At 43.6% G+C, this 12,485-nt stretch overlaps 4 protein-coding genes across 4 annotated transcripts; all 4 read right to left on the minus strand.

Annotated features, from left to right (window-relative positions):
- Nucleotides 1-2,069: 2,069 nt before the first annotated feature.
- On the minus strand, nt 2,070-4,087 carry GGI43DRAFT_393627 (cytochrome P450). Its single transcript, XM_083204689.1, has 5 exons — nt 3,888-4,087; nt 3,014-3,799; nt 2,643-2,957; nt 2,425-2,591; nt 2,070-2,369 (listed from the first exon to the last, which is right to left on the minus strand). Exons 1-5 carry the CDS (start codon nt 3,960-3,962, stop codon nt 2,207-2,209), a joined length of 1,506 nt encoding a protein of 501 aa, XP_083065082.1. The 5' UTR covers nt 3,963-4,087; the 3' UTR covers nt 2,070-2,206.
- A 2,514-nt stretch (nt 4,088-6,601) lies between these two features.
- Nucleotides 6,602-7,704, minus strand: GGI43DRAFT_155604 (alpha-galactosidase A precursor). The gene has a single exon (XM_083199488.1). It carries the CDS (start codon nt 7,476-7,478, stop codon nt 6,690-6,692), a length of 789 nt encoding a protein of 262 aa, XP_083065083.1. The 5' UTR covers nt 7,479-7,704; the 3' UTR covers nt 6,602-6,689.
- GGI43DRAFT_393666 (RTA1 domain-containing protein) lies at nt 7,599-9,339 on the minus strand. Its single transcript, XM_083204690.1, has 3 exons — nt 8,737-9,339; nt 8,424-8,675; nt 7,599-8,359 (listed from the first exon to the last, which is right to left on the minus strand). The coding sequence occupies exons 1-3, from the start codon at nt 8,921-8,923 to the stop codon at nt 7,932-7,934; spliced, it is 867 nt and encodes a 288-aa protein (XP_083065084.1). The 5' UTR covers nt 8,924-9,339; the 3' UTR covers nt 7,599-7,931.
- A 1,202-nt stretch (nt 9,340-10,541) lies between these two features.
- Nucleotides 10,542-12,445, minus strand: GGI43DRAFT_155757 (uncharacterized protein). Its single transcript, XM_083199489.1, has 3 exons — nt 12,040-12,445; nt 10,807-11,964; nt 10,542-10,741 (listed from the first exon to the last, which is right to left on the minus strand). The coding sequence occupies exons 1-3, from the start codon at nt 12,177-12,179 to the stop codon at nt 10,681-10,683; spliced, it is 1,359 nt and encodes a 452-aa protein (XP_083065085.1). The 5' UTR covers nt 12,180-12,445; the 3' UTR covers nt 10,542-10,680.
- Between the last annotated feature and the right edge of the window lie 40 nt (nt 12,446-12,485).

The following is a 12,485-nucleotide window of genomic DNA, read 5'->3' on the forward strand; positions in this document are numbered from 1 at the left end:
CTTCACACTTGGAATTATCATGGCCCACTACCAGTGTACATAGACTAGCTAAACTCATCGCCACGTGGCTGAATAAGACGAAGAGTATAAATACTGGTGCCCTCGCATAATCAAAGGAATGGATATTATATCCCATTGTTTAGATAGATGCTTTCACCGTAGATGTCACTTTCATAGTCATAAGTGATAGTACAATGGCCTATGCAGTTAATTCAATCAATCTAGAAGCTCCTTATGTCACTGAGGCTAACAACGCCTGTTTCATTACGTATGCCTTGACTAAATATGATACCTTTGTTTACTATTATAATGATAAGGAAGTTGAGTTGCTTTCAAAATGGTAACTGATTTTTACATAGTGCATGGCTATATTATTATCCACTATTATATGAATTTGGAAATTATGATATTTCCAGAAGTAGTAGCTGGTGTCCCTTGTCGCTTTGTCCCCATAAATTCTGACACTTAATAATGCATGATTCGGATGCAAAGCCTTCAGCCCACTTGAACCTATATCATCGGGCGTAAGTTTTCAAGTCTTAACTCTAATGCTGTTAGCCTGCCGGCAACTTTTATGATGCGATATGTACGGAGAAAAAGCAACTTTAGTGTCAAATATGGAGACTCTGTGGTCTATTGAAGGAAAAAAAAAAGGCTGGTCTGGCGATGGATATGAAAAAAAAAAAAAAAAAAGAGTTGAAATCGACCAACGTTGTAACATATCTTCTGTTGCTTCTGCAATGCTCTTGCTTGAGTAATAGTAAAATCGTGCCCTCGCGTAACTCTGCGAATCGAAGGAGATGCGTCGTGGTGCTGTTGTGGCAGCTTCAGACGGCGCATAGGCCGCTTCGAGCGAGACTCCTATTAGGTTGGCATGATGACGTCGCACAGAGAAATTTACGAGACGAGTCTACCTTTGGCTCCATTATTACATTCAGCTACTATTGAAATAAGAATGTTTCATTTAAGCTGCAGCAGCGAAACAAATTTCAGGAGAACTTGGCACACCAAGTTTATCCGCCACGTCGTCACATCTCACCGCGTGGATAGCCTGATTCGCCGAGCCAGACCACAAACATCACGAACTACCATCCACAGCTCGCTTTTTGCCTGCAAAATAGCATTTCAAATAATTAATATTACGTTTCTTTGCTGCCTTTTACTTGATGTTTTATCTACTTTATGATGCTACATTTCATCTTACCCAGACGAAATCTGCATAATACCTCACTCTTCCATTCAACACTAGTTTTATTGATTGGTACAGATTGTTTCACTTTCTGCTACAGGCTATCTCTTTTATAGTGCCCAATTTGAATTATTAAACAAAGCTGTGAAGCAGCTTTGCGGAGGTGCCAATCGGAGAAAGTCGCAGCTTCTAGTTTGCTCTTATTAATGGGACAAAATCAACGCTATCTTGAGCTTATTAAAATAAAAAGAGAAAAAAAAAAGAAAAAAGAAAAGAAAAAAACTCAGCTGGCAACTAATCGGCAAATAGGAAAGGCTGACTGCTTTCGTGATATAGAAAGAACCCGTGTTTCTGTTGTTTTTCAGTGTATTAGGATGTTGTTTTGCCACATTGCAAAAAATACGCACTTCTCCTCGATGTTCGTTTCCGATAAAAGTAGCTTATTGCCGCATAATGCTTCCAATTTTGTATCACAAGGAGTATCATGAAATGAAGGGAGGGGATTGGCTTGAGAATTCCATAATTGGTGGGGGATTGTAACAGAGAGAGGCTTGATACAATAAATTCCAGGATCTAAGCTATAGCTACCATGAGGTGAAATTATGTATACTTGGGAGATGTCATGTGACTCATAGAGCACGAAAGCCGAGGTTCGTTCTCAATGTGTATAATACCGTTATATCCATAAACAGCATATTGATAAAGTCAGCCTGGTGACTAATTATATTATTGAGCGGCGAGGGCGATACTAGGCCAAACAGGATCGACAGATATGACTAATCTTTCACAGTCATCCGACAGCACACTAATGCCATCAGAGTCTTTATAATGACTACACATAGCTTACATACTGTATAGTTTTCTCTGATATAGAACAAGATAATGAGCATAGTGAAAGCTTGATTATTTAGGTTAAAATCGTGTCTTCTTGAGAAGGGCGAACGATTAATTGGTTACAAGATAAATTAATTTTATTTCATACACAAATAACAGCTTAGACTATTGACAGTCCGCGTCCTATACAACCACTCTTGGCTTGATATAAATATTAAGATTTGGCTTTTGCCAGAGTGTATAACACTGGTGTTCCTCATACCAATTTTTGCTATCAGGGTGGAGACTGATGTCAAAGTTCCACAAGATCTTTGCCATAATCAAGCGCATTTCGGCATATGCCAGACTAAAAACGATTAGATCAATCACCAATAATTCCTTTTGGGAGTAGAGAAACTAACTTCTTTCCTATGCAGTTTCTGGGTCCAAATGAAAATGGCTGAAGCGCGTCCTGGCAATCATTCTCAAACCGGGCATCGCCAAGCCATCGTTCCGGAATAAAGGAATCGGGTAATGTGAAATTCCTTTCATTATGATACGTTGGCCATTGCCAAATTCCCAAGATAGTCTATATATTTGTCAGAGCTGACCAGGGTTTTTGATGTGAAACAAAACTTACGTTTTCTGGAACATACTGTCCGCATATCACGTCACCGCCAGGCTGTGCTTTACGTGGCATGGAAGCCGGCACAGGAGGATACATGCGAAGCGCTTCTTGCAGCACGGCCATCATATAGCTCAGCTTCTGCACGCTGAGAAGATCAATCTCAGCTTCGCTTGAAAAGCTCGACCTTACTTCGTCTATCGTTTTTTGCAAGCTTTCATGGTGGCTTAGTAGCAGATATGTGACTCCAGATAAGGTCGTAGCAGTTGTTTCCGATCCGGCAATAATAAGGATACTTGCATTATCCACAAGCTCAGGATAAGAGAATTTCTGTGAAATATTAGTAACAAATATCAACTAGAGGGTTAAACCTGTAAAAACCATACCATGTCGCCCTCCTTTTTAGTCATAACTTCCATAAAATCTGGTCGTGGGGTAGTGTCTGCCAATCTTTTATTGACCTTCGCTTGTGTGATTTGAAAGTACTCCTGAAACTTTTTGCGTGCTTCCTTTGGAATAAGAAATTGAATCAATCTTTCCCCAAATGGAAACCGGCGCAAAGCGTTATTGATTGCGCCCCCGCGAATTCTTTGGAATACCAGTGATACCCAAGGGTGGTAGCTGGAATCTTGCAGGCAGCCGAATGGCTCCCCAAAAGCCAAGTCACCGATGATGTCAAACGTCGTCCAATTATACCAAGATGTCATCTCCACAGGCCGATTACCATTGTCGCAGGTCTCTCGTAGTCGGTTAATTAACAGGTCGACATAGCCTTGAATAAGGGGCTGCTGATCTAACATTGCCTGGGCCGAAAATCCGTGGGCTAGAGTTCTCCTCATTCGAGTATGGTTTTCGCGGTTGGCGCTAATTACACTGTGCTGTTGTGTCTTCCAGAAGATTGGATCTTTGCCGTTTTCTCCCTGACCGCGCTTTCTATGTCCCATGATATCATTCCAGGCGGCAGCATTACAGTAGGCTAACTCGTCGGGTGCTACTCGTATAATGTCTCCATAGCGCTGATGTAATTCCAGGATTTTTCGGTGAGACATGCCAGAGAAGATCATACGAGTGTATGGGATGCGAGTCGCGGCCCACAGTCTAGGACCTGGGTACTTTCGGAGGGGATGGAACCAGACATTATAGATTGGGATTGAAATAAGGTAAACAATCCCCTTTCCCAACTACGTTAGCCCTAATGCAGATATCATGGTATAAAGAGATTGAAGACATGGCGAAAAACGAAGGTTAGGGTATACTCACAATAATAATGAGCCATAGCACTAGAGCAACTCCAGGCGGCAGCGTAAATAACAGAGCCTCGGCAGCGAACAGCATGGTGATGCTACTGTATGCCTTGACTACTCCGGGTATTTCCCGAGTTCAGTGTAGGTTTAACGGCCCAGTGGAGAGCGAACACTTCTTATATCACTTTTACATACGACTGCAAGGGTATATATAGTCGATCTACTGTGGGGCCTCCGCGGACACTAGGCTCAAGTTTTATACTTATTAGGCAGCCAATTGCTCTACGATGTTGGCGCTTGTAAATTGCAAACCCCGCCATTTTTCACATGATAGTATCGTGCTTAATGGTCGGTGGGCCTATAAGGAGATTGGCATTTCGGTCCCTTATCCCTGCTCAGAACATAACTTACAATGGATCGCGGATCACTTGTCCACAAACCATTCACCAAGGCCTCACTACCGATTTAGAAAGCTCACAGTGTTGCTCACCAACTGCTTGGTAGCCTATTACGCAATTAGCTCCGATGACGTTGCAGAGAGAGTGGCTTTGTAGAAGTAGGGTGCGTTGAAACGGTTCTGCCATCTGGCCGACTTTAAGAAGTTAGCTAATGAGGGGCTGTTTCATGTTGCATTCCAAGTTCGCTCGAGTTCAAATGTACGCAAAGTTGGCACCTTAAGCTGCCATTGTCGCGCCCGCATCTCGGTTATATACTACGATAACGCCGACGCCAGATTAAAAGAATAATTTTATGCAGACAGACTCGTCAGTTATATTCCACTTGTTGTTAGCGGCGCCAATCGTGGGATAGAGGGTGTCTCTTATTGTCGCTACCGCTCCGTCTTTGAATCACTGTCATACGGCCCTGAGCTATTAGGATACGAAAAATACTAACCTGCAAAGGCCAGAATGTCTCACCTCTCATTGCTCCTATAGAAGATGGGCTATTGTAAGCAAGGTAAAAGTGGTTATTGGCTTTGCTCGTGTTTCGTTTAGTTTGAACGAAACCATTCGTTTGCGGTCAACGAAAGGCGAAAAAAAAGAGTTTCGGCTAGCCAACGCCGATTAGGCTAGCGAAAGCCGAAAATGTCACAGCTTCGTCGAACGAAAAACGAAACGGTTCGCTTTGGTTTATGCGGCATAACAGTGGAGCGAAAAAATAAAGCATTGTTTTAGTTTGTACTTAAGTAACGAATTATAAAACTAGGTATATACGAATGGCATACTTCCACTAATCATGGAAATATATTCCGATAATGCGGGCGCTTCACGATGCTATGTGTGGAACCTGAGCCGATCTGGCTACACATGTATTGCCGCAACGAGCCACCTTTCATGTTTAAAGGTGGGCCGAGCCGAGGTCTAGTCAACTGGAGAGTGGAGTAGGTTGGCATCGATATTCTTACACGGAAAAAAGAGAGTAAGACGAGGAAGCCCTAAAGTCAGCGAGAGAGAGGAAAATAGTGCGATTTGACAGGTGCCGTGAGACTCATGTAGTCCAACTTGATGTAGTCATCCCTGCTTTGGCCTTCAGGTGACTTTGTGCTGTGTTTAGGTTCAATTAAAGTAATGACTGTCAGAAATTAGCTGAGAACAGAGCCGAGAGTATGTATCGTGATCTCGCCTGACTGTCAATACCTGCCTTGCGTCACACGTTTCGCGGCATGGCAGGTCAACTTAAGAGGGCATATCTTACATTTCCTTTTCTTAAGAATGTTGGTATACCCGTTTATTTGACTTGGATTCTCTGAATAATTGAGAAGTAGCCCCTAGGTCAGGTGGATTGATATGAACTTGAATGAAAATCTCCAAAATATATTGATCTCTTGTTCCTGCATAGCTACACCCAACCCCGCTTTCTGCAAACCAAAATCCTGAAGGATCAACATGCCGTCAGCCTCATAGCCCCGTGCTCTACAATTGTTGATTCCATATCTTTTTGACATATAGAAATTTACCGGTCTTTCTATAAGAAGAGTTATTGTCCATACTCTTATCAGACTACTTAAATTCTATCTAGACCCAAGAAAGTTTATTTGTTTCCAAATCCCAATGACTACATGATTGCGTGGATATGCGCCACATATATTTGGGGTATTGCCACGGGGGGTTTTCTCCATCGAGATGCATGATGCACCGTGAGACAGTCGTATGCATGATAGAAATTCTTACCTAGTGGGCAGAATTGGGAAACATTACATTATTTTTGTTAATGGTGCGCATGGCAGGGATGTTTGTGGAAAAACCTCCGTAACAGCTGTTGTGAGAAATTTGCTGCGTCGTTTTACTAACCAGGTTGATCGTAGGCATCTATCGTGGTGCACCTAGCATAAACTCGATATCCGGCTAGACAATATCGATATTGCAGCGCCTAACATTGAGAGAGGAGATATATTCCAATATAAGTTCAGCAAAATAATCCAGGACCAACATTTCCAGCAAATGCAATTTTTAAACATGACACCAGATGTCTTAAGAGAAGCGGTGGCTTGTCCTCGCGCAAAGTATGGGCTGGGACGGCATAAACTTAAGTTTACTATTGAGTGTATTTTTAGAAACGGGTTAGCGTTCCAAGGGTCTTATCAAACGCTAGACCTCAGTATTAACAAGCTTTGTTGTGAACAAGGGACAGTTCTGTGCTGAATTAAAAGACAGGGTCGCGATCCCGTTGACCAAATATGAAAGATTGAATGTGTTATATAGTAAATCGCTTTATATATTATTAATACGGAGTAGTCCTGTCTTACTTGGTAGACTCCAGAGTTCACTTAATTAATAGCAGCTTGGAAGTCTCGAGGCCAAGACTAGAAGTCTCGAGCTCAGCTTGGGCCGCTTTCAATAATCCGCCCCCCTCTCTCCGAAGTATCCCTTAATTGGTCCGGTAGGTCAAGAATCTCTCTCTCTAGCTCACTGGCGCTGACCGCTCTTGACGCACTGTCAAAGTCGATGAGTGTTGCTTTGCCGTCATGAATAAGAAAATCATGCTTGTTAATATCCCCATGCTTGATCCCTAACTGATGCAGCTTTGATAAAGCCAGGCGACAAAGACTGAAGTCGTTGGGTGTCGCGTGGCGGCAGCCGACAATTCGATCCATGACAAACCCAATAGCCCTTCCTTCTTCAATCAAATGGCCAAGAAAACCAGGACCGATTTGCTGGCCGTCTACCCACTCATACGCCATTGTCTCCCTTTCCAGCTGAGGTACCTCCCACGGAAACCGAGCGAGTTTCACGATAATCGTTGAACTGAAGCGAGAGCAGGTGGCTTCATAGACATTAGAGCGGAGATTTTGTCCCATGCGAAGCTCCAGGTGGTCAATCTGAATGGTATGCCAAAGCCTCGTAATTCCTGGGAAGTGTGTTTTCGAGACGGTAGCAAAGTGAGGGTTTCCAGTGGCGGGGTTGCGGGAGATAGGGCCCTCGTTCCAATCCCCAGAGGGAAGAGGCGGTATCAAGGAGACCAAGGAAGGACCAAAGCACATATCATCACTATCATACAGACCGCCATCTATCGTGATATACTTGACACATTTGTTGTTAACAAGAAGACGGAACTCGCTTTCGTTTTCTGGATCAACGCTTGCCTGGAGAAATTGAATGATATCCATACTGAAAGAAAATCAACTTGACAGTTCTTGAGCAAGGGATGCATACAATCTCAATAAAAAAAATCTTCTCGAGTACGGAGACAACTTGACACTGATCGTCGTTTTGAATTCCAGCTGCCATATCTGTGTTGCCGCCCTTGTAGATATCACTTGACGCCGTGCCTTTTAGCCCCACTTAGGGATTCTTCACTAGGCACGATTGTCCAGGCACAACGATTGGTGGTAAAGTACATGTATGCAAAACAATGCTAATAAGTGTCCAGTATCGTGTCTAGTATCTAAAATAAAGTCTAATATCTAATATCTTGCCAAGCGTCTCAATTTATAACAACGACTATTTCAACCATGCATGAGTGCAGAGCCACCCGAATACAATTGTAAGTAGAGAAGCTCTCCAAAAACAAAAACATATTTTCGAAAAGGTATCCATCCTAGAATAGATATTTCTCGCATTTAAATCTCGTTCAATGAATTTTCATATGACTGTTTTCTTCGAAGTAGTCCGCTGATTTCTCCAGGATATTTCCAAAGAAACCAAGCAACAACCAAGAACATCGGCAAGGCATCAAGACAATAGACAAATACCTCCGTAGTCAGCAAATAGCCATTGCTTCCCTGGCAATACTCAATAAGACGGAAAATATTTCGCACAATGATGAGCGCACTGGCAACATATAGAGCGTGAAGATAGCTTCTCCATTTTACATCTGGCTGGTAACTTCGAGCTGTCGGGGAGAGCATCATTCGACGGTGAAATATGAGAGTTATCACAACGAAAAGGCCAAACCATATCAGCTGTAGCACGAGTCCGCCGATGATGATGTTGTTGCCCAGATCGAATTCTGATTTATTCGTCTTTGCAGAGGCCAGCATGCCACCACCTACAATAATGTCAGATATATCCAAGTGAAGGTGGAAAATGGACTTGAAGGTTTTGAATCGTACCACCACCGAGGAGAAGGAAGCATATAACATCTCCGCAAACAAATATCTTCGTAAGCCATGTTCGTCTGATGATTGCATATTTTTCTCCATCAACGACCTCGATAATTCGTCCAAGGGTCATATAAACGGAAGCTGCAAATAATGCTGGAGCTAACAAGATGAATAACGTCTGAACAAGATACGGTGGCTCCGTCCAACATCCTGGCTTTTGATTTGCTGAAACTGCTCTGCCGGCGAAACCAAGGACCTCGACTATTATGATTTGTTAGCCCATGTCTCTGGTAAGTAGCATATATCCCTATAGATTACACACATAGACATCCGATGACCAATGGGATTAGAAACCAAGCCCTCGCTTTGATCATTCGAAATATATGACCAACGAATGCTAAAAGGAAGAGTCCCGTGAATATCCCTGCGGCTGCAAGAGACGGGACATATTTATAATAGGAAAAGGATGAATGCTGCCAGTTGGGGTTGCAGTTGTCAACGTCACTCATGTTGCAAAACAAATACGCAAGAAGAAGCGAAAGAACGATATAAACAAGAAAGATAGAGCGCAAAAAGCAAAGTAGCGAGCGTTAGAGAAAAGAATATTTACTCTGAAGCGTGAAGGCATTCACGATGTTCTCGCATTATTAAATACCAGCGCGATGGAAGACATCTCCTATTCTTGGAGGCTATGCTATCTGATTTTCCAACCCGATACGCGCGTCTTTCAGACATGATACTCAGCTATCCAGAGATAGGTCGGGATTCGGGGCCAAAGAAGTTCACGTTGGTGACCACGTTTGACAAAAATGCCCGGCATTTGTTTCTACATGTGTCCGTAATATACGGTGCGGTAGTAGCCGGCGCCTATTTGCATATCGTATCGCTGTTCCTGACCCCTTGTCCAGCTGGAAGCCAATACAACTCGCATGGCTTTGCTTAAAAAGGAATAACTGCTGACACCAGGATGGAGGCGCAGCCGGTCTACCTACCCCCACATACAGTAAGTGCGTTACAAGATACGAAACATGAGCTTAATATGTCGTCAAGCCCTAAGGGTCTTATTGCTCGGATAATTTTATGCATCGTAAAATCGTACGTTTTCTTTTATTAGCCCGTTGGTGCTGCCTCACGGTTCTTAGAGCATAGATTAGTAAGTTCAAAGCTGTATATTTTCGGAAGCTTGTAATAAGCATAATTGTTCTGTGTATCAAGTGCGCGCCGCATATTCTCCTCTCACAGAAGAAAGTATGTTACGTCAATTAAAATGAAAATTATTATTAAAAAAAAAATCGATTTCGCTGTCTCAATTCAAACAGTAGCATACCTCATTCTACCATCGAGCGCAGCATCACTGCTGGTGGCCTAACCAAGGCCGTACAATGCCCCCTTGTAACTAACGGGATTCGCTTAAACGGAATCCCTAAAAGCAGCGGGTTGTTACAATAAAACTGGAGGCCTCGCCATGCTGGCACCAACTGCACATCTAAAGTACAAAAGCGATTCTACAACAACTGCGATGGGTCTAGACTTTTTTTCTTAGTAATATCGAATAGCTTCCTCCCTTTCATTCAAGAAGCGTTTAACCCAACTCTCACCCCCCTGCCCACAATGCGCATTGCTCACAGCTAGATATTGCTATCAGTTCCTCTATCTTGGCCACCTGGAACGCAATGAGAGCCGTGACGTGCAGCTTCGTCTATTAAACGGTAAAGGCCCAAAATGAAGAATTTGAACGATGGTTCTCAAAATGGTTATCAAAATAGCAGAACTTTCTATAGCAGAACTTTCTATAGCAGAACTTTCTATAGCTGTTTTTTTAACTACTTTTCTACTTGAGTCTATAATTTCATATTGCAGAACTTTTCCCAATTCTCTCCGTAATACCGCCGTTGCCTCCTTCTTTTCTGTTCCTGCAAGCTTATATAATTTAACAAGCACGCGATGCAAGGTGAAGAATATACACCACCCAGTGATGCTGACCGACATAATTGGTAAGCAAGAAAGATAAGAAACATTGGACAGGGCAACTGATCAGAGTGATAATTGGAGGAAGGCTGCTTTTCCAATATTCCATCTAGTCGAAATGCTGAACTTGGGTGTCAACACTATAGGTCGTCCCCTCAATATACCATTGCTTTAGATTTGGGCTGGATTTGTGAAAATTAAGATCATTTAGCCCTTCGCTTTCCTTCCAGCTTCCTATACCGCTGAAGGCTGCAAAAAATAGTGGCACTTCCTGGGAGCCTCAGCAGTGCTTTCGCTTTTAGGCCTTGCCATTTGTAACTGCGTGATTCCCATTTAATCCTCCATTTTTGGGCCGGGTTCTATGAACAAGTCAGTATTTGAAGTACACTAAATGCCACACTAACTCTGGCTTCCATCTACTCACAGATTACTCGTAACGGGCAGAGAATACTCATTGAAGGTACCCATACAGGGTGGGCCTTTGCAAACAGTTGCGGTTCGCTTGGTCAAGTTGTATCTAATGTGTGCCAATGTTGTCTGAGCACCCTTGTACGGATAATCAGGCACATTCTTCACTGTGCAGTCTTCCATATGTTGACAAACAGAAGAAGGAAGTGACAAATGATCACAGAACGCCTCGGTAATCTTCTCTGCCGTCAACTGCTTATTGTTAAACGGTCGGACTCGTTGAGCGACTCTCACGGCGCGGAACCAGCTGCTGCCGCCAGGGTAGCGATCATTCCATTGGCTCGCTTGGAATGATTCGCTGATGAAGTGATTTGACCCGACGACAAAGTTGTCTCCATTGGACGGGTATCCCAAGTGGACAGCACTGGGCGTAATTTCCATAGACATAATAAAGTTGTCTGCCGTGCCAACAATAAGCTTATTTGATAAATGTCTCGGTGCATTTCTCACATTTATAAGCGCATTAGCAAAGTTGACATTGTGTAGAAATTGCCTTCGTACAAGAGACATTGGTAGCAGTGGTTGTTGTTCGCTGCCGGGAGGCAAAGTCAGATCAAGCGGGAAATAATCTTCGGTCGACATGAGTGAGCTTGCGCATACTCCAAGTCCAGCAGAGTTGAAGCCGGAACGACCTAATTGGCCAGCCTCAGTTGTGACAAACATGACAGGGAGGTCTTCAGACGGGTCTGGGTGGATTTCTAGGTAGACAGCAGTGTCTTTAAGGAAAACATTGGCAGACATATCCCAGTTTTGGGCCAAGATCACGTCGCCGTTTTCCGTAGACTCGGCAAGAAATCCTGACGTAGTGCATTCCTGAAGCTCTTGAATGTCTGCTGGCTCATCGCTGGAAGCATTGTTTTGAAGACCATTTTGAGTGACATGACCATTGACAGCTTGAGAGGTGTTTGCTGTCGAACTGGACTTTGTACTCGGACACGGACGAATAGTTGCTCCTCGGACCCTGGCAAGATCGTACCGAGCATTCAGAAACAAGATTTGGTCCAGGTCAACCCCAGAACCATCAGCAATACCTTTAAGCTCAGGCAGAGCTTCAGGAAAGTATTTTTCTATTCCTGGAAGGTAAACCTCCCTGATGATACGCAGAGATATGTCCCTGAGGTAGCGAGAGTTAGCTGTATGCATCTGAATAGCCTAATATAGACTGAAGCGGACACGAATCAATTCATACCATGGCAGTAGTTTCCCTGGTTTGTGGTAATGAGCAAGGCTATCGACAATCTTTTGCTTGGCTTGCTCTCCGTGGGTATAGCCGCGGTCGTACGGCAGTCCCTTGAGAACAATATGCTGGTAGTTTGATGTCGATGTCATAATGGGCTAGTGCTGATTTGGCGTCTTGGCTTGCTGCTGGTGAAGAGGTTCTAAGTGCTGGCTATTGGCTAAGGACGCTCCAAGATTCACCAGCTCCCAGCCAGGGAAAGATGGCCTTAATGTAGCAATGCAGAGCTTGGCCATATAAGCGGATAATTTGATACAGACCGGCAATACGGCGTCTTCCGAGGATATCAAAGGACATATCGCGATCTCGGCTTGGCTACCACCTGGAGGACTAGTTCATATCACTAGTTCATGGTAGCATGTGGTAGTTTTGTGGTAGTTTGTGGGGTCGGCATAATT

Source organism: Trichoderma evansii (assembly GCF_050947405.1).
Source record: "Trichoderma evansii strain SZMC 28006 chromosome Unknown GGI43scaffold_2, whole genome shotgun sequence".
NCBI classification, from domain to species: Eukaryota; Fungi; Ascomycota; class Sordariomycetes; order Hypocreales; family Hypocreaceae; genus Trichoderma; species Trichoderma evansii.